The sequence below is a fragment of the Ochotona princeps genome, chromosome 9 (assembly GCF_030435755.1).
Source record: "Ochotona princeps isolate mOchPri1 chromosome 9, mOchPri1.hap1, whole genome shotgun sequence".
Classification (NCBI taxonomy): domain Eukaryota; kingdom Metazoa; phylum Chordata; class Mammalia; order Lagomorpha; family Ochotonidae; genus Ochotona; species Ochotona princeps.
This window is the reverse complement of record NC_080840.1, coordinates 392,621-417,530: the sequence shown is the minus strand read 5'-3', so window position 1 is coordinate 417,530 and position 24,910 is coordinate 392,621. Positions and strand designations below refer to the sequence as shown.

The following is a 24,910-nucleotide window of genomic DNA, read 5'->3' as shown; positions in this document are numbered from 1 at the left end:
CCAGTGCGAACTCTGTCACATTTAATAGAATTTGGTAAAAAAGCATTCGCCCATTGCACACCCCGCGAGCCGAGGGCTGGCTCAGGGCACGTTGCGGGCCAGCTCCGTGACGTCCTCCAGGAAATTCCGGTAGAACCTGCGGCACGCCAAGTCTCTGTCCTCCCTCAGGGGCTCGAAGTCTGCAGCACAGACCCCCCGTGAGGCCTCTGCCTGCACAGTCTCTCCTCGGCCCCCCACCTGCCCCAGTCTGAGGGCCAGGATGATCACGCCCAGCCCTGGAGAAGCAGGACCCCTGCTCAGGCGATGCAGGCCGGGAGCCCCACGTACATTTCTTGACGATTGACAGGTCACCCTTCCTCAGATAGAAGCAGAGCTCTGTGAGGTAGTCCTGTAGCAGGGCACCTGCAGGTTGGACGGCAGGGGCAGGGCCACCACTGAGGCTGCGACTGTGAGGCAGCCGGCCACAGCTCAGGGGCCCAGCCCAGCCACTCCGGCCGGCCCACCAGGCCCTCTGGAGCATGCTCGGAGACTTGATTACAGTGTCACAGGCGGAGGCTTGGGGCATGAGCAGCAGGTGGACAGGGGCTGGTGCCTACCAATGAACTTCATGGCGGCCAGCTTTAAGGGCCTGTGTGGGCTCCCCAGATAGGTTAGGGCCTGCAGGAGGAACTGGTGGTACTTGCCAAAGTTGCTTTCCACCTGCGGGCACATGCAAGGCCAGGCTGGAGCCAGCTCGCGCACCAGGCCTGGACACAGGCAGCCACGCTCAGCCTGGGGCACGGGCCCAGCCCACCCTGCCTCCAGGACTGGCCAGCACCCTGGGGGTCGGGGTGGAGGAGAGGGGGTTTGGAGATGTGGTGCAGCCGCTCGGGAGGACCGAGTTCCAGTGAGGGCCTGTCCCGCCGAGGGTGCCCACACATTACCACATAGACAAAGACATCGTTTTCGGCACCCAGCCCGTGACCCCACGCCAGCTTGCCAAACAGCTCCTTCCGGAACTCCCACTTGAGCAGGACGGCACAGCGCAGGAACGTGGACTTGCACTTCTGAAGGCCAGCACAGGGGACACTCACATGATGGCCCCCAGGCAGCTGGCTAGTGGGGCACTCAGGGCCCTGCCTGTGCCTCCTGAGAAAGCCAAGACCCCACCTGGTGCCCTGTTCTCGCTCATGGGACACGTCTCGCCAGGCCAGCAGCCATCTTAGCTCGCCCAGGCTCCCTCCCAACCCCAGGGACAGGCTGTATGCTGCCCTCAAGAGCCCCGGCCTCTGGTCTCAAGACTCCTACAATCACTGTCTGCCCTGGGCTACATGTGGGCTCCCCTAATCCTGACCCCCAAGACTTCAGGGTATGACAGTGCTTAGGGTACGGGACCCTCAAAGAGGTGGCTGGGTGATGGTGGAGATGATGTGCCGCCCCCCCCACCAACACACAGATGACCTCACAAGATACAGAGGGCACTTCACCCTGTCCTATGAGCTCCAGGATGGAGAGTGGAAACCACAACCTGGGGTCAGGGTCATGGCCCCTGCTAGACTAGAGCCACCATGCCCACGCTTGGCTGCTCCCTGCTTGGCTGGACTGGGGACACTGCCCCACCCACTTCTCCAAAGCCCTCAGTCCCCTCTTCCCTGGGCCACCCTGCCTGGGCCCCTGAGGCAGTGCCCTGCCCCCAGTCCCCAGCCCCTAGCCCCCATGCCAGGTTCTGCCCACGGCAGGTGTTACATGAATGAGCCATCTGAGCTCAGCCAGCCTTACTCCCCTGCCTCTCCCCAGGGGAGTAGCTTAGCATCCTGATAGCTCAACCTGACCCTGGAGCTTCTGGAGTCTGGATCCAAATGGGTCTCCCACAGCACCAACTTTGGTGCCCCCACCATATCATCTGCTAAACTTATGTATGGAACCCTCTCTATATACTGTGCTTCTACAGGTCTCCCACCCATTCATCCACTCATACACCTGTCCACCCATGTACTCGTCCATCCATCCATCCATCCATCCATCCATCCACCTACTTATCCATGAATTCATTCACCCACTAACCCATCTACCCATCCGTCCGTCCATCCATCCGTCCATCCATCTGTCCATCCATCCGTCCATCCATCCATCCATTCACACATCATTCCATCCATCTACTCACACATTCTCTCAGCAGTGCCTTTGCCAAACCCTCAGCTGAGGGCCGACCCTGCAGACACAGCCCTGGGGTACACCCTCCCAGCCATGGGTCTGGAGGACTCCTAGCTGATGCATCTGGGGCAGGTGGGATCCTGGCAGGTAGAGATGTGACACTTCTCAGCATTTCCTGGGAAAATTCCAGGAGAGAAAGGTGGATTGCAGCAAAGAGGAAGAGGGCAACCCTTAGCAACCAGCATGGAGAACAGCTGCCCAGGCCGACAGTGAGGGACAGCCATCCAGGCCGACAGTGAGGGACAGCCACCCAGGCTGACAGCGAGGGACAGCCACCCAGGCTGACAGCGAGGGACAGCCGCCCAGGCCGACAGTGAGGGACAGCCACCCAGGCTGACAGTGAGGGACAGCCGCCCAGGCCGACAGTGAGGGACAGCCACCCAGGCCGACAGCGAGGGACAGCCACTCAGGCCGACAGCGAGGGACAGCCACCCAGGCCGTCAGCGAGGGACAGCGGGACATCCGGGACAGCCGCCCAGGCTGACAGCGAGGGACAGCCACCCAGGCCGACAGTGAGGGACAGCCACCCAGGCCGTCAGCGAGAGACAGCCGGGACAGCCGCCCAGGCCGACAGCAAGGGACAGCCACCCAGGCCGACAGCGAGGGACAGCTACCCAGGCCGTCAGCGAGGGACAGCGGGACATCCGGGACAGCCGCCCAGGCTGACAGCGAGAGACAGCCACCCAGGCCGTCAGCGAGGGACAGCCGGGACAGCCGCCCAGGCCGACTGCGAGGGACAGCCTCCCAGGCTGACAGCAAGGGACAGCCACCTCAGGGGAAGGGGCCTCGATTCTGCAGTGACCGTGGGCCTGAGCCGGGCTGTTGGTCCTTCCAGGTGAGGCTCTACCCTGTGCTGGAGTGGAGGAAGCCTGGGCTATGGAAAGGGACAGTGCAGGCCCAGGCTTACACAGAGCACCTAGCCCTGATGGCTCACCAAGGCCACTTGGGGGCAAGGGTCCACCAGGTGCAAGAGCAGGGGCACCACGGCCTGGAAGGCGAGGTTCTTGAACGCGTGCCGGGTCTTCTGGCTGCAGCTCGAGATGACATCTCCGAACAGTAAGATGGCACCGCCACGCACCTCCTCCTGCTCCTGGGGGGAGGGAGGCGGGCACCCCGACAGACAGGCCACACGTGGAGCCCTTTTAGTCTCCTTGGAACCCCTTCCTCTCTGCCAGCCACCTGCCCTCACATCCAGACTCAAGCCACATATCAAAGCAGCGTCCACTCCTGGGCAGACAGGCAGGAAGCAGCGCCCCCACCCTATCCGGGGCAAGCCAGGGTTGCCAGGGCCCGGAGCTGCCGTGGGCCCCTCCCCCACCCGCTGCCTTTCCCAGCGGCCATCCAGCTGCTCACATTCTCGAACAAGGACAGTAGGTGCTGGGCGAGCTTGAGGCTGACGGAGACAACACCTTGCAAGCCCAGACACTGCAGGATGTCGTGTAGGACCGCCATCAGTCCCGTGAGGTCCTTGCTCCCCGGCCGCAGGAAGCTGTCCAGAAGCCCCGCCATGCGGTTCCTCAGCAGGGACACCTGGGGAACAGAGAGGCGTCACCACCACATGGGAGCCTGCCCAGGGGACCCAGGGTTCCCAGTTTTACCACCGTGGACTGGGAGCTTGGGCCTGGTAGAAGTGGGGGGCGGAGTGGAAGACCAGTCAAGAGGGAGGGCAAAGCTGGACAGCACCCCTCGCACAGCCCTGGGACAGAGCATAAGAACAAACAGACCAGGCTCAGCAGGGCACCTGGGCCTCAGCTCCAGCCATCAGGCCAGAGGAGGCGGGCCAGAGTCCTGCCTGCTGGTGTGGCCGGCAGCGAGGGAGGGTCAGCAGTGGTCGTCTCCAGGACAGAAAGTGCAGCATCCTGTCCTCAGAGCACACGTGCCCTGCAGCACCTCCCCAGAGCTCCCAGCCCTCACCTTCTTAGGGTGCATGGCGGCGCTGCTGAGGCCCTTGAGGCTCATGGCCCGCACCAGCTGGTTGCAGTTGCCCAGGCCCTGGCTCAGGAGGTTGTCCAACTTCTTCCGAGATGCGTACTGGAAGACCTCAGGGCTGTTGAGGAACTGGGAAGGGCCGGGCTGGCTGTCAGCCTGGCCAGCGGTGGCCGGCTGAGGTGGCAGGGTGCTGCGGGCAGGGTGCTGCGGTGGCAGGGTGCTGCGGTGGCCGGCTGAGGTGGCAGGGTGCTGCGGGCAGGGTGCTGCGGTGGCAGGGTGCTGCAGGCAGGGTGCTGCGGGCAGGGTGCTGCGGGCAGGGAGGGGCTGACCTCTGTGAGGAGCAGGATGGCTACCACGTTGTCTCGCTCCTCCACACTCTTCAGGGAGATGACAGCCTGGCCCAAGACGGCCTTCACCTCACAGTCGTGCTGTACCATGGCCCTGTGGGCATCAGGAGGCTGCAGGGGTCCACAGAGCTGCAAGGCAACCTGGCCCCCAGCACCACCTCTCCCCTTACAGCAGACTCGAGCTGCCAGGTAGCTGGTCCGACGCCTGCCCCTGGGGATGAGTGTGGACCAATGCTTGCCCTTCCAGTGCCCCAAGCTTGAGTGCGGCCCGATGCCTGCTTCCCCACCAGGAGTGAGTGTGGCCCAATGCCTGCTTCCCCACCCAGTGAGTGCGGCCCAATGCCTGCTTCCCCACCCAGTGAGTGCGGCCCAACACCTGCTTCCCCCACCAGGACTGAGTGCGGCCCACCGCCTGCCCGTCCAGCCCGGGCCTTTGTGCAGACCAGCACCTGCCCCCAGGCTAATCCAGAATGGAATCAAGGCAATGGCTCACCTGGCCAGCAGGATCACCCCGTCTGCATAGGTGTCCAGCTGCTCCAGGAGCTCCCAGCCCCTCAGCAGCTGGATGGAGGCGAAGACCTCCCAGTAGTTGCTTGTCCAGAAGAGCCCCTTCAGGGCCTCCAGGCAAGTCCTGCAGGCAACAGGTGCAGGGTCCCCTCCCAGGCCCACCCCCTTTAGCTCCTCTGGGCTCCCAGCACTGAGCCCAGACCTGGGGACCCAGATGTGCGGGATGAGCCAAGGGAAGAGGTGGGCTGGGGATCCCACCTGCAGGGCCCGAGGGGCTTGCTGTCCAGCATGTCTTCCTGGTAGTCAGCCATGCCCTCCACCGCACCCAGCTCAAACAGATAGTGGAGCTGAGTGAGCAGGCCCAGGAGCATGCCGGCGAAGGCCCAGCGGATTGTCGACCTGAACTCCTGGGTGTACAGCAGCTCATAGATGGTGCCCAGGGCCTGTAGCGGATGACAATGTGGACCCTTGGGTACCCCCATAGGCCACTCCCCCAGCACGGAGGAGCTGGTGGCCATGATCACACCCAACTCCACGTTTTGCAGTTTGGGCTGGTCTTGAACCTGCTGCCTCCCCGTGCCATGTGAGGCTGATCACTGCACCACCGCTCACCCTTGCTGCTCAACTCTGCCTGCGGTGATTGCCCTCTGGCCTCAGCCCTGCCTGTCTCGGGACAGGCCCCTGGTCCTGCCGGCTCCCTGCTCCAAGCTGCTGGTCTCTAGTCCGTGACCATCCCCAGGGCTGACCCCAACAGCCCCACTCCCCCAGGGCTGGGCTGCGAGTGGCACAGAGAGCTGTAGTCAGCATGTCCCCAGCCCAGCTGGCCACTGGAGGCAACTGAGCACTCTACTCCTCCCCCCTCAAGCCCTCCTGTCAAAGGGCAGGCCCAGCACGGTTGTTCCTGAGTCATGCTGAGCCACGGCTGCCCAGTGCCCTTGTAGGGGCCCCTGGCCAAGCCCACTGTCTGCAGCCACCAGGAACGGCCTTGCTGTGCCCATGGTCCCAGCTGCTCTTGTTCTCAGCTTGGTCACCACAGCAGGTCCCCGCACCCACTGGGGCTGTTTGATGTGTCCCCAGGAGTGCACCCCAGGGAGATAGCTCTGTGGTGCTTGGTCAGCTTACATCTGGGGACTTGGTGGGGTGGGGCTTCTGTGCAGTGGGGGTCACGATAAGCAGGAGGCAATGACCCTCTGACACACCCTTGCAAGTCAGGTGCACAGTAAGGTCAGCACGGGCCCATCCTGGGCCACCCAGCCACCCCGCGAGTGTGGCCCGGGGCCCGCTCACCAGCAGGGAGATGAGCTGGGTCTGGCAGCTTGAGCGGGTCATGTCCCAGGGGGGCCGCAGTCTGAGCTTCACATACAGCAGAGTGATGACTCTGCGGGCCAGCCGGCAGTCTGCGGCCAGGGCCTTCCACAGGGGCAGGGTCCTCCTGTGGACACAGGCCTGTCCCACCACTGGCTGGAGAGGGGCCGGCCCCCGGAGGGCGGTTGGGGGCTAGGCTGTGATGGCCAGGGTGGGCTGTGGATCCGAGCCCAGCACTCCCACCTCGGCTTGCCTCCCATCCCTACGCAACCAAGTCAAGCAAGGGGCCTGGGAGTCCTGGGTGGGGAGCGTAGCTACGTGTGGCTCACGCAGTTGGCCTGTGGCCCATAGGCAGGGAGTGAGGCCCATCCACTCCTGCCCAGGAGCACAGCTGGCCCCCAGGGATCTCGGCTGTCACTGTGCAGCATGTAGGATGCCCGGCCCTACCCTCTTTCCGCATCCCTGCACGTGATAGGGTGAGTAGGGCTGGAGGCACCTGCCTCTCTGAGGGATGGCACAGGGACAGCACCACCTCGACTGTCTCCTGGGGGTGCTGGCTGCCCAGGGTGGTCATGGCCTTCAGAACGGTCTGCTGGACGTCCTGCAGGGGGATGTCTGGTAGCTCCTGGAACAGGCTGTGCAGGACCTCCGCTACCTGCCACGGCAGAGGTCACAGCCCTCTACCCCCTGTCCCGAGCAGTCTGGCCTGACACAGCATCCCCAGGGCCCAGGCAAACTGCCCTCGCTCCCTCCCGCCTGCTGCAAATGGGGCGGTGTGGGCGGGGCTGGGGGCAGGGCCTCTGTGCCCACCTGCTCAGCCTTGAGCCCCGCCTCCTCGAACATCATGAGGAGGAGCTTGGAGGCCAGGTCACAGCGCAGGTGGTTGTGGCTGCAGAGGCTGTTCAGGAGGGTCAGGACCAGATGTGTGTGCTGCGCCACCGTGAGATCCTGCTCGAAGGCCTGTGCCAGGCAGTGAGGACCTGGTGTCACCCCCAGCCGTGGTGGGCAAGGCACATGGGAGGAACACCAGGGAGTACACCGTGTGCACAGGCCCGCCCCACGTGGGGCCAGTGGGGGCCGGCACCCCTCCCCCACCCCTGGCTGCGAGGCTGTGACACTGGGAGCCCCCCAGGGCCTGAGTGGTCCTCACTTGGAAACTGAGGCCCACAAAGATGGCCTGGATGGCCCAAGGTCGCCCAGCCAGTTAGTGCCAGAGCTCAGATCAAAAGCCAAGTACCTGGTTCCCAGGCAAGCACAGGAGGGCATAGGCCACGGGGTGAGGAGGGAGCCGGAACTGTCCCCAGGAGGGAACCGGGCCCAGGAGTCTCCAGAGAAACACAGCCCAATATGAGGCCCCCCCAAGGCCAGGCAGCACCTTGGGACCTACCTGCAGGCCAGAGGCCAGAGTGTGCATGTCAGGGGAACAGGAGGTGCAGACATGGGGTGCCAGGGAGCCGAGGGTGATGGGGAACCCCACATCACATCCTTGAGCAGCCAGGGGCTTGTGTGTGAACACCACCCTCGGCCCCCAGCCCCTCAGCTGCCCCCGGCCCCCAGCCCCATTTCCCCTTGGCATTTCCCATCACCCTGGCCCCCTCCCCCCCCCGCCTTCCCCGACACCCCAGCCCCCCTCCCCCTCAGCCTACCCCGTCAACCCAGTCCCCCTGCCCCCTGGCCGTCCCATCACCCCGGCCCCCCTGCCCCTCGGCCTTCCCCATCACCCCGGCCCCCTGCCCCCTGGCCATCCCATCACCCCGGCCCCCCTGCCCCTCGGCCTTCCCCATCACCCCGGCCCCCTGCCCCCTGGCCATCCCATCACCCCGGCCCCCCTGCCCCTCGGCCTTCCCCATCACCCCGGCCCCCTGCCCCCTGGCCGTCCCCGTCACCCCGGTCCGCTGCCCCCAGCCGTCCCCGTCACCCCAGCCCCCTGCTCACTTTCGCCATGCTGTAGAGCTTCGCCTCCCAGTCCCTGGGAGACCAAGACTCACGTTGCTTCAGCTTGTTTGGATAGACGGCTTCCTGCGTCTTCCCTGCACAGGACAGCTGGTGGGGAGGAGTGCTGGCCGGGACCCCAGGGTGTCACCCGTCTCCCGCGCGTCCGGCTCACCTTTCTGCTGGACTGTGAGCTGCAGCAGCAGATAGACACACTGGTAGGAGTATCTGCAGGTCATCTTGTCCTCATCCCGCCACAACAGGGTCAGCAGGCCGATCTGGTGACCCAGTACCGAGGGCGTGGCCTCCTCCTGGGAAGGGGTGCAGTGAGCAGAGCGGCTGGCCGGCCTGGCCTCTCCTGCCCTCGGTGCCTCATCTAGCCCGGGATTGGCCAGCCTCCAGGACAGACGCCTGGCCTGGTGGGGCCAAGAGGGGCGGTCCTTGGTTTTCCTGTCCATCTTTCAGGGCTGCTCGCTGCTCAGGGCCGGCCACGCTTTCCTGACCACGCGAGGCACTGCAGCCACTGTTAGCTGTAAGTCTCCTTCTGTCCAGCCCTGTGGGCCCGGCTCGTGGGCACTCGGTCTCCCTTTGCAGCTGCCTGCAGGAGGTGGGCAGTTTTGGAAGGTTGTGCTGTCTGTCCAGTTGACTCTGCCTTTCTTGGGTGGCCCTTCCACGTCAAGTCCGTTGGGCGCTTTTTAAAGAGTGATGCTCCACCCATCAACAGTAGCTATTCCTTCGTTATGTTTGCACTTTGCTTTATATTCCTGTGTGGAAGGCTTACTTATTGCAAAGCTCAGAGTTAGAGAGAGGGAGAGACCTTCCATCTGCTGGTTCACTTCCCTGACAGCCACAACAGCCAGGCCACATCAAGGAGCCAGGAGCTCTATGCAGGTCTGCCACGTGGGTGCAGAGGCCCAAGCACCTGACCCGCTGTCCACTACCTTCCCAGGCACATTAGCAGGGAACAGGGTTAGAAGTGGAGCGGAGGGGACTTGAACGGGGATGGAGTGTCAGCACTGAAGGTGGCTTCTTAACCTACGGTGCTACAATGCCAGCCACCCCTGAATATATCTTTTATTTACTTACACTATATTTGAAAGGCAGAGATACAGAGAATCCACTGGTCTACTCCCCAAAGGCCAGTTAGCAATCAGAGCTGGACCAGGACCCCAGAACTCAGTGTGGCTCTCCTGTGGGGGTGTTGGGGACCCCCATCCCTGCAACCACCACCTTCTGTCTCCCAAGGGACATTGCAGCCAGCCAGCAGGATTGCAAGTGCCGTAATGGAGGCCCAGGCAGTGGAGTGTCTGATGTGCCACATGCGTGGATGTTATGAGTTCTGGGACAGGTGCTATGACACAGCAAGTTAAGCCCCTGCCTGTAGTGCTGGCATTCCATTTGGGCACCAACTCAAGCTCCAGTCACTTTCTTTTAAGATTCATTTTTGATTTATGGAGAAAGGTGAGACAGAGAAAAAGATCTTCCATCCACTGGTTCACTCCCCAAGAAACCTCAACAGCAGAAACTGAGCTGATCTGAAGCCAGGAGCCAGGAGCTTCTTCCAGGTCTCCCACACAGGAGCAGGCTCCCAAGGCTTTGGGCTGTCCTTGACTGCTTTCCCAGGCCACAAGCAGGGAGCTGATGGGAAACAGGGATGCTGGGACACAAACTGGTGCCATTGTGGGATGCCAGCGCTTGCCAGGTGAGGATTTAGTCATCGAGTCGTCACACCGGGCCTTGCTCTACGTCTTCCTATTCTTTTCTTTTCTTTTCTTTTCTTTTCTTTTCTTTTCTTTTCTTTTCTTTTCTTTTCTTTTCTTTTCTTTCTCTCTTTCCCTCTTTCTCTCTCTCTTTCTTCCTTTCTTTTCTCTCTCTCTTTCTTTCTTTCTTATTTCCTGCTCCACTTCTGATCCAGCCCCTTGCCGTGGCCTAGGATGATGGCCTAGGGGAAGGCCTAGAGTGCTGGGCCTCTGCACCACGTGGGAGACACACAGGCAACCCCTGGCTTGGCTTCAGCCTGGCTTGGCACTGGCCTTGTGGCCACTGGGGAGTGGAGCAGCGACTGGAAGATCTCTCTTTCCGAAATTCTGCCTTTGTGGAAGTAAAAGCTTGGAGTTCCATCTTTGTCATTTTGGGGTCTGCTGTGCCCGTCTGGCTGGTCATTTGGGGGTCCGTGGCCCCATCTGGGCTTTCTGCCGACTGCGGTGGGCCCTCTTCACAGGGCACGTAGAGTTCCATCCGGACGCCCCACGCTGCCTGCAGACTTCAGTCTTGGTGAGCAGCTCACCTTTCAACTGGGACCTGTTTCCGTCTGGAACCAGCGCCGTGTGCCCCTGGCCTCCACAGCTGCCCCGGAGCCACTCCTCCCTCGTGGACGGCAGCCCCGCCATCAGGTCACTCTGAGGACACCCACGCTCGCAGGCCCCTCTGCACTTGGGCCATGGCTGACAAGCGTTCCTGCAGCCTACTCTTATAAGAATGGGAGCATCTCGCGTGGGAGCCTCCATCTGCCAGGGCCAAGTCTAGCCTGAGCGCACTTCCTGTAAGAGGAGCGTGCTGTGCACCCCTGGGCGGGCCTGCAGAGTGGGCCTCCCCACAAGCACGCGGCCACCAGTGGCTGCACATTCCAGTCAGGTGGGCCTACAGCAGAGATCGCAGGACCTGCATGGGTCCCCCATGTGGCTGCCCATCCCAGGGATGGGCATGTCTGTGTGCCCTGGCTCCTGAGTCTACCGTCAGCAGTGTTAGGTGGGTTGGGCTCGTGCCCCTTTTGTGTTGAAGGCTGAGGGACAGTTTGTGCCAGGCCTCCCGCCTGCCCTGGCCCTCGCTGCCTCCACTGCCCCCGCAGTCACCCCAGGCTGCCCCCTGCACGCCCCACCTCACCAGGGGCAGGCCCTGGGACACTCACAGTGAACTTGACAGTGTCCACCAGGTACTGCAGAAACAGGAGGATGGACTGCACTGCCCGCTGGCGCTCATGGCTCTTGTCAGACATCAGCCAGGGCTCTGTGTGCTGGACCCCGAGACCCAAAGAATGGGACCCCAAGGGCCAGGTAGGCACAGGAAGGGGGAGGTGGGCTGTCCCGGGGAGGGGAGCTCCCCTGGAAGTCCTCTACCCATCAGACCAGTACCGGAGTCTGAGTCCCATTCTCTCTTCTCTCCAGCTGTTTGTATGCCCACTCTTACCCTCTTGGCTGTGCCCATGCTCCCAGGACTGGCTGGAACCTCTCCCAGAGCTATGGGACTGGCCAAGGGTTTCCAAGGCACCTGGTGGCCACCAGAGCACCCCAAGCTCTTGGGGCCTCGACTGCCCTGAAGGTGTTCAGTGGGTGACTTCCTGCCTGGCAGGGCCTGGGGCCCTTCCACCTGCGGGTTGGCTGGCGTCCCCTGCCGCCCTCACCTGCAGGAGGAAGCAGACCTCATCCATGCTGCTGTTCTCGGTGACGAAGGTGCGCAGGAGCAGGCTGAGGGCGCACATGGTCTCCTTGTACAGCACCTGTATGGGAAGAGGCCACCCCGCATTGCCCCACGTGCCCGGGGTGGGGCACGACACCTGTCGCTACCAAGTCCTTCCTGCTGGGCAGTGATGTCCACCCAACCCCCTCTCACTGAGGCAGCTGCAGTCCTCAGGCAGAGAGCCCAGGACTGGAGCCAGGCGGCGGTCTGCCCTACCCTCTCCAGCCTCCCCCACTGTCTGCTCCTGGTGCCCAAGGCGGCTATCCCTCTGCCTTCATCTTCACTGGGAACAGATGCTCAGAGGCCACCCCCAACCCGGACCCAGCTCCCCAGTGATACATCTGGGAGAGCAGCAGGAGAGTGGGCGCTGCCATGCACGTGCGGGACCAGAATGGAGGTGTGGGCTCCTGGCGCAGCCTGGCCCAGCCCCAGAGGAGGGAAGACCTTTCTGTCTCCACCCCGTCTCATCTCTCCTTCTTCACTCTGCCTTTGATATAAGTCTTTAAACAAATGCAAGCATAGATCCAACTGCCTGTGCGAGGAGTCTTCTGAGACACGGAAATGTGATGAATGAACGCCAGGGGCTCCCAACTTTCTGCACCCAGTGAACAGGTGCTGACTCAGCATGGGACCTAAGGTGACGCTCCAAGGAGGAAACACCAGTTTCAAAAGAGTACCCACTGGTTGGCACTGGGACATAACGGGAAAGCCGCCTAAGGACTCTGGCATCCCATGTAGGCTGGGAGAGCTGTGGAAGACGGCCCAAGTGCTTGGGTTCCTGCACCCACCTGGGAGACCCAGAAGAAGTTCCTGGCTTCAGCCTGGCCCAGCCTGGTGCTGGTTGGGACAGGGTCTCGGGAGCCATGGCTGCCCCAAGGAGGCCGAGCCCGGGAAAGCCTTCTGAGGGCTCCTTCGGGCATTTACACCCAGCCTTGGCAGGGACCCTTTCTCTCACTAATCACAGGAAAGGGGCACGGCTTGGCTGCATTCCCAGGACCCAGGCCTAGGGAGTGCCTCTGGGCTCATCCCCCACAAAACAAGGCCTTAAGCTTGGTGGGGCTCGCCTTGGGGGCTGAAGTGCATCTTTGGCCGTTTCACTGCCCTGCAATTTTTCAGAGCCCAAATGGAAGGACTAACCCTGCCTCCAGCAAGCCCGGGGTCAACACCTTCGCTCAAAAACACATCTCATCCCAACCAGACACTTCCCAGAAGAAAACCAAGCTGCTAGGAATGTAACAGCAAGAGAAGGACGTCACACCGAGGGGGCCGAGGCCCTGTGGTCATGACGGCACCAGGACCACCGCCAGGAGGGAACGTCACACCGAGGGGGCCAAGGCCCTGGGGTCATGACGGCACCAGGACCACCGCCAGGAGGGAACGTCACACCGAGGGGGCCGAGGCCCCGTGGTCATGACGGCACCAGGACCACCGCCAGGAGGGAACGTCACACCGAGGGGGCCAAGGCCCCGTGGTCATGACGGCACCAGGACCACCGCCAGGAGGGAACGTCACACCGAGGGGGCCGAGGCCCCGTGGTCATGACGGCACCAGGACCACCGCCAGGAGGGAACGTCACACCGAGGGGGCCAAGGCCCTGGGGTCATGACGGCACCAGGACCACCGCCAGGAGGGAACGTCACACCGAGGGGGCCGAGGCCCCGTGGTCATGACGGCACCAGGACCACCGCCAGGAGGGAACGTCACACCGAGGGGGCCAAGGCCCCGTGGTCATGACGGCACCAGGACCACCGCCAGGAGGGAACGTCACACCGAGGGGGCCGAGGCCCCGTGGTCATGACGGCACCAGGACCACCGCCAGGAGGGAACGTCACACCGAGGGGGCCAAGGCCCTGGGGTCATGACGGCACCAGGACCACCGCCAGGAGGGAACGTCACACCGAGGGGGCCGAGGCCCCGTGGTCATGACGGCACCAGGACCACCGCCAGGAGGGAACGTCACACCGAGGGGGCCAAGGCCCCGTGGTCATGACGGCACCAGGACCACCGCCAGGAGGGAACGTCACACCGAGGGGGCCGAGGCCCCGTGGTCATGACGGCACCAGGACCACCGCCAGGAGGGAACGTCACACCGAGGGGGCCAAGGCCCTGGGGTCATGACGGCACCAGGACCACCGCCAGGAGGAATTGGAAACGCTTACAAGTCTACAATGTGAGCTTCAAGGTCAACGAGATGGTGGCCGATGGAAGCACAAGAGCGAAGAGCGCAGTGAGGGCCACAGGGTGTGGACAGGAGGCTCCGACAGTGCTGTCCTCTGCTGGCCAAGTGTGGATGCCCATGTGGCGGGGGCAGAGGCACCCTCCTGAGGCAGCCAGCACACTGCATACCCCTGCATCAAAATCAATGCTGCACACCTGCTCCAACCTGGAGCTGGAAGCCCTCGAATGAGGGAAAATGGAAAGGCAGAGAACCAGAAGGCAGAGAAGATGTGTTTGACAAAATCCAACATCAGGTGCTACTGTTGTGGCATAGTGGGTAAACCACTGTCTGTAGTCACAACATCCCATGTGGGCACCAGTTCTAGTCCTGGCTACTCCACTTCCCATCCAGCTCCCTGCTGATGTGCCAGGAGGGCAGCAGAGGACAGCCCGAGGGTTTGGATCCCTGCACCAACCCTGAAGGGACTCTGAGCCCCTGACTCATCCCTGGCTAAACACCAGGCACTGCGGCCATCTGGGGCGCCAGCCAGCGGGCAGACTGTCTCTCCTCCCCTCTCATCATCTCTCAAGCTTTAGAAGTCCGGTGTCTATCTGTGATGGACATTCTCAGGTGGCCAGGAACAGAGAGGCACCCACTCACCCATGCTGCCGCGTGATGATGGGGAACCAGAGCTGCGGCCACCCGTCCTCCCAGGGAGGCTGGCACACCCTCCTCAGCCAGTCAGCAGGGGCCAAGGACAGCCACGCTCACCGCCACCCCGCAGGGCTGGGCTGGGCCGGGAGTGTGAGCATCACAGTGAACCACCAAAACACACAGCCGCCCCCAGCCTGAAAGACAGCCACAGGCAGCCTTGGTCAACAGAAGTCACACGACAAGTCCTTTGGAATCTGCCGGGTTACTAGTGGCTAGGCAAAATGGCGGGCGCGAGCCGGGTCAGCATGCTGAGCTCAGCTGTGTTCCCAAGTGCCAGGAAAGGAGTGGACATGCAGGAGCTTTAAATGCCGTGAGGAACGTGTGAAGCACACACGGCGCCAGCTGGCTGTGGCCATGCACACGGGGGTGGGGAGCTCAGAGGGGCCAGACCAGCTAACATGTAGGGAGGAGCTGAGCCAGCCTCACAGAGCCAAAGAGGCCAGTCATGACCAAACCAATCAACCTGAAACCCGGTGTGCTCCTGTGAAAGCGGCCCGTCTGTGCCTACAATTCTGAGACCCCAGGAGGGCGGGATGAGCCTCCCTGTGGCTTCCCTGTGGCTGCTTGCCTGGCCTCGCCCCGCAGGCTCCCAGGTAAGGTAAGCTCCTCTGCCATCCTGGTGCTGGCAGCCTTCGGGTGTGCTGTGACGTGGGCTTGTGGGCCCCGCGGGTGCTGCATTCCTGCCATGTGTCCCTCCGCATGCTGCCTCCTGCATTCCAGACCTGGGCTCAGGGCTGAAGGCCCTGCTCTCAGCACCTTGCCACCTCGGCGAATTCTGAGGATTGTAGATGTGTAGCCCGCTGCACCCCTGTTGTGCAACTGATGGACATGTCAGTAGGGTGGGATGGGAGATGTATGATGAAGACGCAGGGGCTGCTGAGCGGAGCCACCGCCTGTGAGGTGCAAAGCACTGACCCTCAGTGTGCCTGCTGGACGACGTCAGGATGGACACTGCCATGGGCAGATTTGCACCCTCAGAATGAGATGGTATCTCCACTCTGGCAGGAGAGCCAGCAGGATGCTTCTCTATCCAGTTCCTTTGTGCTGTCTGAGGTGCAGCCAGCATTGCCCTCCCCACCCCGCCAGATCCAGCCTCCAGCATGGGAAGAGGGAAAAGCTGCCTGTCCATGAGCCGATGAGAGGCCAGGAGCAGTATCTGAAGCTCTGGGCGCTTCCACAGGACACAGCGGCCACTGGCATACAGCTGAGGTCAGCAGAGACTCCCTGGGGACACCCCAAGACAAGCCCATGGAGGACAGCTGAATCAAGCTTGCTGCAGATGAAGGGGAGACTGGCAGGCAAGAGGGAGGAGACGTTTATACACACAAACACACACAGGACAATGCCTCACGTCTGATACAAGGGGCTCCTGCATCCAGTGCATCCAGGCAGACATCGTGGAACTACGGGTTAAACCGCTACCTGCGACACCAGCATCGGTTCGAGTCCCAGCTGCCCCACTTCCCTTCCAGCTCCCTGCTAATGGCCTGAGAGGCAGCAGAGAATGACGTAGCACTGGGGCCCCTGCACCCACGTGGGAGACCTGGAAGAGGCTCCTGGCTCCTGGCTTTGGCCGCTGCAGCTGTCTGGGGAGTGAACCAAACAGTGGAAAACCTCTCTCCCTGTAACTTTCAAAGATAACAAGTGTTTACAATGAAATACAGGCATGAGTGTCAGATTGAGCCTCACCCAAGTGGGTGTCAGGATGACAAGCCAGCATGAGACAGGCTGTTCCATGGCACAGGTGAGCAGGAAATACGTGGAGAGCCCCCACGAGGCACCACCGCACACCTGGAGGGTGGGCTGGCCCTGCCAGGGAGGGTGCAGCATCAGGACTGCCCGTGTGGGAGCTACAGATCAGCGAGGCCAGGCTGTTTGGAAAACAGCTGGGCAGTTTGTGACAAACCTCCCCTACCATGTGTGTCCTACCCCCAGAATCAGCGCTGAGTGTGCACAGAGGACCCCCGCGTCTGTGCCCAGCATCTCTGTGCAATGGGACCCCCGTGTCTCTGTGCCCAGCATCTCTGTGCAATGGGACCCCCGCGTCTCTGTGCCCAGCATCTCTGTGCAATGGGACCCCCGCGTCTCTGTGTTCATGTCTGAGCTCTGGTTGTGACTCTAACTGCCTGCTGACATGACCCTGGGAGGCCGCAGGTGGAGCTCACACCCTTGTCACCCACTGGGAGACCTGAATGAAGTTCTGAGCTCTGAGCCTGGACCTGGCCCAGTCCTGGCTGCTGCAGGTATCTGGGAAATGAACTGGCAGATGTCTGCATGCCTTTCAGATAAGGTGGGAAAACTCTTTATAAAACCCTAAGAGCCGGGCTTGGCAGCGTGGCCTGGTGGCTAAGGTCCTCGCCTTGATCCCATATGGCCGCTGGTTCTAATCCCGGCAGCTCCACTTTCTCTCTGTCTCTCCTCCTCTCAGTATATCTGACTTTGTAATAAAAAAATAAAATTAAATTAAAAAAAAAAACCCTAAGAGCCACAAACTAAAGTGCCCAGTGGAGAGTGGTGAGGGGGATGTCCCTTGGGGTGGGTGGTGATTATAGGGGAGCCAGAGCTGCCCTGGCTCTGATCTCACGATGGCGTCACAGTTACAGGCCAAAGGACAGAAAGATGTGGCGTTCAAGCTGGCCAGTGCTATGCCCACCCCCAGCCCAGGGCTGCCCATGACTACTGGGACACAGCAAGTGGCCTGCAGGGGCTTCCGAGACCCCCTCAGAGTCCCAGCACCCCGGCAATGGCCCACCATGGCTCCTGCCCCCAGAGGATGAGTGGCTACTCAGTCCCCCGTGGCTGCCATGTCTGCTTGGTGGAGGTCTACACCTGACATCCTCCCACACGGGCTGCTGCTTCACCCCCTCACCTCACTGTGGCCCCATGACAAGGCTGCACCCTGCTCCCCCACCTTGCCCTCCTTCAGGAGCAGGGTCTCCTACCGCAGGGCAGCGTGCACACAGCCACCTGCCCCTGGCACCAAGGTGCCGGGAGCATCGGAGTGCAGAACTAGCAGGTCCCGGGGCACAGCAGGGCTGGAGGCTGGTGAGCATGACTGGGGATGGCAGGGCACTAGGGCCCCCCATTGTGGGGGCCACCATTGGCCTGGACAGGAGTTCTCGCCACCCCCAACCCACACACAGCCCGGAGGCAGGAGGGCCGCGGGGCAGGACGTCACCTTGGCGCTGGGATCCAGCTGCATCAGAGCAGGGCAGCCCTCCGGTGTCTCTGTGGGCATGGGCGGGAGCTTGAAGACACTGCTGAAGCAGACCTGCAGGACCCTGGCCTTGACCAACGGCTTCAGGTGTGGCCGCAGCTTGCTGCAAGAGATGCACGCGAGGTTCTGGCAAGGTCCCGACTGACACTGGAGGCACAGCATGGGGCCAAGTGACAGACAAACCTTGGACTGGGCCCCTGGGCAGGGCGTGACCAGGGCCTTGCTCTGAGCTGGCCATGGACTGTCAGTGGAGCAGAGGCGGCCCCAACCACAGCCCCCGCTGTCGCTCACCCCCTCCAGGGCCCACAAAGTTAGTTACCTCAGCCCCAGCACAACCAGGATGATCTTTGGCCGGAAGGGGGAAGCCAGGAAGTTGGGCTCCTTCTGCAGGATGCACTGGTTGGGCAGAGAAGGGGCCTGGCATGGTTGTGAGGCCCGGCCTGATGTGCCCACCCCTCGGGGCAGGTTCAGGGTGCCACGCACCAACAGGCACTGGACGAGCTCTGGGATCTGCGTGAACCTATAGTTCTGTGTGTTGTACTCCTGCTGGAGGGTTTTCGTGAGCATGGAGGCTGCCGACAGGAAGCTGGACTTCAGGGTCTCATCCTGGTCACACACAGGCAGGGAGAGCAGGCGGAGTGGGAGAGGACAGGCAGTCTACTCCAGCTCCTAGGATGCCGGAGGAGCCCCATGTGCCTCACATCTGGGTAATACGCACATCACCCCTCACGCAGCATGTACATAACACACTTTCACACAATATACCCACACACCATGCACAAGGCAGTGCCTGCAGAAGGTTCATGGAGAATGAGTTTTATGAAAAAAAACATGCATGGGTTTCCAATGTTTTGCACCAGATTTGTCTTACGTGCTTTATTTAGTGAGTTACTTGAAAGAGAGAGCAAGCTGGCATCCGCTGGTTCGCTGCCCAACGTCTTGCAATGACTGGAGCTGGCTGGAGCCAAAGCCAGTCCCGGTCTCACTGGGAGGCTAGACGCCGCCTGCTGCACTGGCAGCCGAAATGGCCCAGGGGAGACCAAACACTCACTCCTTCTACCCAGGTTTTGAAGTCCTGCGTTCCAACGGGCACCCACTGTTCATCCAGGACAGACACACGTGCACACGTCGCCACATGCAACACACACAGCACAGCACAAGGTGCCTATGCAGCATGCAGCCAATGCACTGGGGCACTGGGGTGAACTGGATGCCTGCCTCCTACGGCTCAGGGCTGTGGGCAGGAGAGGGGGTCCCTGGCCCTCTGCTGGCCTCGCTGCCCCGGACTGGCCAGGCTAGGAACTAGTGGAAGCTACAGGGGCAGCCTGGACCCCAGGTGGGCTCTGTCTGGCTTCAGTCTAACCCCACCTGTGGCTGGCCCTCCCCGGGCGTTGCCCCAGTCGCTGCCACTCTCTCAGGGCACTCACGCAGCTGCTGCTGGAGAAGTAGTAGACCATGCGGGAGACGATGTTGTCCACCCAGGGCAGGATCTGCTCCTTGGCATGAGTGGCCATCTGCCCGTAGCACAGCAGGGCAGTGCTGCTGACCCACTTCCAGCGCAGGTCAGGGTCTGACTCCTGCTGGGGGGTGCAGAGTAGGAGGGTGGGGAACGGTCTGGGGCCCTCGTGAGCAGTGTAGACTGCTGCTCAGCTGTGCCCATGTCGCAGGCTCAGGGCCAGCCCCCTCCTCCAGGAAGCCCTTCCAGCTGACACACTGCCAGGCCGCCTTGTCCCTGGGCCAGGCACTGACTGGCAATCAGCATCTCTAGTGCAAGCTCCTGGGTCCGGCGCCAAGACTGAACCACACTCGTCAGCAGGAGTTCCGAATCCTCACCTTGGGGTCCCAGGGCCAGTGTATGCGTCCTCAGTGCAACCCCTCTGGGGAAGGCACCTCCACCCCACCCTCTGCCATCGCCCTACCTGGGTGTCCCTGAGGGCCGACCTCAGGAAACGGGTGCGGCCCAGGTGCTCCAGCATGGCCCACACCACCTCCAGGTGTGAGGCAGACGCCAGGCCCACAGCAAATGCAATGCCCTGCGGCCAGAGGACCAATGAGACAGCTCCTCCCACCCCGGGTGTGAGCCACCTGCAGCTCGCCCTGGGGGCCGCTTGTCCTGGCCCACCTCCCGCTGGCTGCAGCTCTGATGTGACATATCCAGGAGGCGGGTCAGGTACCGCTTCACCACCGCTGCGTCGCTGCACTCCCGCAACATCAGCCCGTACAAGCTGAGCAGGAAGACCTGAGGCCGCCCAGGGAGGGGATGCTGGGAGGCGCTGCCCCCCAGAGGACCCTCGCCCACACCCCAGCCCACCCAGCTCCAAGGCCCCCTGCCACGTGGGACTGCCCGGCCTTCCCAGCTTGGGTCCAGCTATAACACCATGGTGGGTGTAAGCATGAGAGTGGAAGGGGGCTGCCTGTGCAGAAGCTCCACTTCAGGCTGGCTGCCTTCTGGGGGGACTGAGCAGGGCGCTACCTTCTCCTTTGCTTGCTGGGGGTCCAGGCACAGGATCTTCGTGAGGTTCTGGATGGCGCTGTCCTCAAAGCTGGGCAGCAGCTCGCTCCCAGAGGGCTGTGGGCAGAGCCCAGGGCGGGCAGGCAGCTCTCGCCTCCACCGCTCCTGCACAGCACAGGGGGCTCCACCCCACAGTGCTGAGCCAGGGGCAGGCGGCCTGGCCTAAGTGCTGGCACCTGCAGAGGGGCTCCCCGACCCTCATTCCAAGGGTGCCTGCCTCTTCCTGTGCCCAGGGCAGTGTTCCCTGCACATCCCTCGGCCAGGCTGTCGGGCCCCGCACGTCCACAGTGTCCTTTGGAGGACAGGGGCCGCGAGGCCAGCCAGGACCCACCTGGCCATGCTCCTCCAGGCATCGGCAGATGGCTTCCAGCAGTGGGCTCTGCTCCGTGGCCATCAGGCTCCGGATCCTGCTGGTCTGTTCCTCCTGCAGTGACAAGCAGCCGCTCCCAGCCTCCAACTCCAACTCCATGTCCGAGACGCCTGTGGAGAACATGGGACACAGCCTAGGGTAGGCTGTGCCGGCCCTGCTTGGCTCCCAACGCAGTCTGCACACCAGCGGAACGCATGCGCAGAGGACCGGGACACGGAAACGTGGCCCCCGCCGCAGCTACAGCTAGGGTCTACAGCTAGCGTCTACAGCTGACCAGGGACATGTGTGCGGATTGGCAGGCCAAGGAAACTGCAAATCATTCAGGATAAATTAGCTTCAGCCTGGTTTCCTACATACCCTGTTAAGTAGCTGAGGCTGCGAGATTTAAGTTTCTAATCTGGGCCTGGGGGCAGCGCAATGGTGCGGCAGATTCAGCCGCCATCGGCAACCCGGGCGCCTGTGTTGGTGCAGGTTCCAGTCCCAGTCACTCCGTTCCCATTCAGCGCCCTGCGTGCTTGAGCGCTTGGATGTCTCTGGGCCTGGCCGCCCACCTGTGCACCCCCCGCACTTCCAGGGAAGCAGGCAGCAGCTGCTCTGGGCGCACTCCTGCCTGCTGCCCTGTCAGCTCAGGGCTGCTTCCTAGTCGCACACCATGAGCCTAAGGTGCTGAAGCGGGTGTGCGGGATTGGACACAGCCAAGAAGCAAGACCCCATAGCACACTCTGTTTCTGGTTGGTGCAGAGTGGCTGAAGTCCTTCTAGAATTTTCTGTCTGTACACCCTACCTGCCACGGTGAGAGAGACACAGCCACCATGTAACCCAGGAGGCCCCCAACCCTGCAGCAGCCTCCCTGACTCTACTCAGCTCCCCAGACCTGCCCTATCCCCTCCTCACCCTCCCTGCCCCACCCTTGCGGCATCCCCAACCCCGCTCACCAAACTCCAGCTCCAGCACTTCGCGCAACAGTGGGTGGGAGCTGGACCTCCATGGCGTCAATGGGAAAGTCTCGCTGAAGCGGCTTGACATGGTGAGGGTGGGTGCCCAGGCAGACAGCACCTGCAGGGTTAGGCAGGAGGGGTTCTGGTGTGACCCAGTGGGAGTCTGCACAGGTACCCCAGCCTCTACAGGTCTCTGGGGATGGCGGGAGAGGAGGAGCCTGAAAGACTGGGGTCCTGCGTCCCACCTCATGCCCTGCTCAGCCACCCCATATGACTCTGACAGTTCTCTCTGCCCAGGGTTTCCAGGGCAGGCAGCAGCAGCAACCCAGCTCCCCCGCCATCCCACCCCCCATGGCTGTGGGCAGCAGTGATCTAAGGATCTGTCTGCCCCTTCCCTGGGTCCACCCTGCCCAGCATGTGCCTGGCTCTGCTCCCAGATGCTGCAGGTCCCTGAAGTTGTGTGAGTCAGCACAGAGTGGGCACTTGCACTCTGAGTGGCAGACATATTCTGGTCAGCTGGTCAACCTCTGGTAGCTAAGCTGCACCTGCAATTTGGTCCTGAGATCGTCTCGGACTCCTGTGACACCTCTGGCTCCTTACCCACTATCAGGCAGCAGGCCTGACCCCCACTACAGACCCCACTTCTCCCACTGTCTTCCCTGGCCCCACCCTATCGTCAGGATGAGCCCTGCCCAAGCACCCACTTCAGGGCTCCCGGGGGTGCTCCATGGCCCAGCAGCTTTCCAACTCGCTCCCTGTGGATATGGGGCCCATGCACTGCATCCGCCCCAGTACCCCACACACTCTGAGCCCTCCATACAGCCTTCCTGCACCGTGGAGGCCCTGGGCACACCTGCCTCTCCCTCCTTGGCAAGTGAGTGAATGAGTGAAGGATGAAGCTAATGAATGAGCAAATGAATAAAGGAGCGGATGCTTGGGTGATGGAGGGACTGCGAGGAATGAATTTGTGAGCGAGCAGAAGTGGGGAATGAGTGACCGAGGCAGTGGAATGAGTAAGAGAGTGAGCACATGGATGGGTGGATGGAGGGATGGGTGGATGAGTGGGTGCATGGGTGAGGGGTGGGTGAATGTGTGGGTGATGGGTGGGTGGATGGGTGAGTGGGTGATGGGTGAATGGATGGGTGGATGGAGGGATGGATGGATGAGTGGGTGCATGGGTGAGGGGTGGGTGAATGTGTGGGTGGATGGGTGGGTGGATGGATGAGTGGGTGATGGGTGAGGGGTGGGTGAATGTGTGGGTGGATGGATGGGAGGATGAACAGATGGGTGGGTGGATGGGTGAGTGGGTGAGTGGGTGAGTGGGTGATGGGTGAATGGATTGGTGGATGGTTGGGTAATGGGTGAATGGGTGGGTGGATGGCTGGATGGATGCGTGGCTGAGTGGGAGCATGAATGGTTGAGTAAGTGACTGAGTGGAATAAATCAGTGGAGTGATCAAGTGACTGAGTTAATGAGTGAGTGGGTGCCTGGGTGGGGGGAGGGACCACATGGAATGAATCTGAGCAGAATAAATGGGGGGATGTGAGTGAGGCCGTGAGTGCAGCAAGTGGTTGAGTGAATGAGGAGTGAGTGGGACGAGTGGGGAAGGAACGGTTGAGTTAGTGGAAGGAGTGAGAGGAATGGGGAAGGAGGTGGACGAGTGGTGTGAGTGGGACGAGTGAATAAACTGAATGAGCGAATGAGTGAAATAAACAAGCGAACGACACAGTGGGGTGAGTGAATGTGTGAGTGCGCAAGGCCAGGTGGCAGCTCACCTCCCTTCCCTAGGCTGTGCCGTTGTCGGGACCTGGTGGGTGCTGGGCCTGCGGCTGTGCTGTCCCCCAGGGAGTCCCATGCCAGCTCTTCTCCCTGCCTGGTGCTTTCTCAGCCCCCTCCCCACCCAGCCTGAGCTGTGTGTCCCCTGAAGCCCCGTGCCATGGTCAGGAGCCTTTATGTCCTGTCCTGGGGACCCTGGCTCCTCGGGCAGGGTTGGTACTGTAGCACATCAGTACCCCGGTACTCCAGGTCCAGCACTGCAAGCTTTCTCTGGACGCTGAACACAAACTGCCTCCCAAGAGTCTTCAGGGAGAAGGCAAAGCCATCACAGCCCCTTCCATTTCCAGCTGGGGTGACTGGGACAGTGCACGTGAGTCAGAGGGTGCCTCTACTGGAAGCCAAATGGGTTTCCAGGGAACCCAAAGTCCCAGACACAGAGAGAGCCCGGCAGCTGGGCTGGAGCAGGCAGCGCATGCCCCCTCACTCCGCTTTCCCTCCTGGCCCCCCGACCTGAGGCCCTGCCCTCCTGGGCTTCCTCCGACTCCAGGGCAACCCAGCCCCACCCAGCCTGCCAGTGCAGCTCCACTGCCCATCCCCGAGGCCAGCACTGTGGCCTGCCACCTCCACTGCTGTGCAGGGAGGCCCTCAGGCCCACCCCAGCCTGCGCCTCAGCTCTGCTCAAGCCTGGCCCAGCCCCTTCCCTGCCTACACCACTCACCCTGCACACCCTCACTTCACAGGCCTCGCTGCCATGAGCTGCCCCAGGCCCTGATACCAGCTTCAGCCCTGCTTTCCCTCCAGCTTCCTGCTAAGGCACATCCTGGGCAGGGCGGGTGGCAGGACTGGTGAAGCTCAGACGCTCAGGCCCCGGTGCCCAAAGGCAAACCCACGGTGAGTTCCAGGCTCCCGACTTCAGCTCGGCCCAACCCTGGCCGTCGCGAGCGAGCATTCGGGGATGGACCCGCTAGCTGGTAGACCATCTCTGCCTCTCTGCCGAGACTTTCATCTCCAGACTTGTTACATTTTCAAGATGATGTAAGTCGTAGCCAGCCCGGGAGGGGCAAAAGTGGGAGGAGGGCAGAAGGGGGCTCAACCCCATGAAGATGCAGGGTGTAGCCGCGTTCCCAGGCCCCACTCCACTCCCCGCGCATCAACCCCGCTTTCAGGACTTGAATCGGTGGGAAAAATGACAATGCCTTCAGGGGTCCCCTGCCACTTCAGCAGGGCTAGTGCCGTGTCCCTGCTCCCCTGGCTGCTTGAGGACCGGCTGATACGGTCTAGGCAGGCCGGTAGTTCAGGGTCACGAGTCTGGAAGTCATACTTCCCCTACCTGTGTAACATTTTTCACCTACCCGTGCCTACCCATCATTACCTGGGACTTGGGCGAGGGGCAGGGCTACACTGTGATCGGTCACGACCCTCGCAGGCTCTCCCTGTAAGAGTCTGGCGAGGAGGGCTTCAGCCTTTTCCGCCGCTTGGGCAAAGCTTGATTGGTTGGGTTTTTCTCATCTGTCCTGCAGGCTGAGTCAGAACTAAGGTAGCAATCTTTCTCCTTT

The 24,910-nt window shown here is 61.9% G+C and overlaps 1 protein-coding gene across 5 annotated transcripts; it reads right to left on the bottom strand.

Moving 5' to 3' along the window:
• Positions 1 to 21,691, bottom strand: LOC101516487 (maestro heat-like repeat family member 5). 5 transcript variants are annotated; one of them, XM_058668351.1, is made up of 26 exons: positions 21,576 to 21,691; positions 20,602 to 20,750; positions 20,232 to 20,327; positions 19,881 to 19,997; positions 19,678 to 19,791; positions 19,186 to 19,338; positions 18,242 to 18,364; positions 18,078 to 18,154; positions 17,720 to 17,861; positions 11,614 to 11,709; positions 11,122 to 11,226; positions 8,389 to 8,524; positions 8,217 to 8,311; positions 7,092 to 7,241; positions 6,782 to 6,936; positions 6,264 to 6,408; positions 5,235 to 5,419; positions 4,963 to 5,100; positions 4,452 to 4,563; positions 4,108 to 4,251; positions 3,547 to 3,723; positions 3,128 to 3,283; positions 924 to 1,046; positions 597 to 699; positions 328 to 402; positions 1 to 179 (listed from the first exon to the last, which is right to left on the bottom strand). In XM_058668351.1, exons 1-26 carry the CDS (start codon positions 21,664 to 21,666, stop codon positions 82 to 84), a joined length of 3,255 nt encoding a protein of 1,084 aa, XP_058524334.1. In that variant the 5' UTR covers positions 21,667 to 21,691; the 3' UTR covers positions 1 to 81. The 5 variants fall into 5 exon arrangements, with proteins under 5 accessions (XP_058524334.1, XP_058524335.1, XP_058524337.1 ...); XM_058668352.1 differs by having other exon boundaries at positions 19,186 to 19,335; XM_058668354.1 differs by lacking the exon at positions 3,128 to 3,283.
• Positions 21,692 to 24,910: the final 3,219 nt, after the last annotated feature.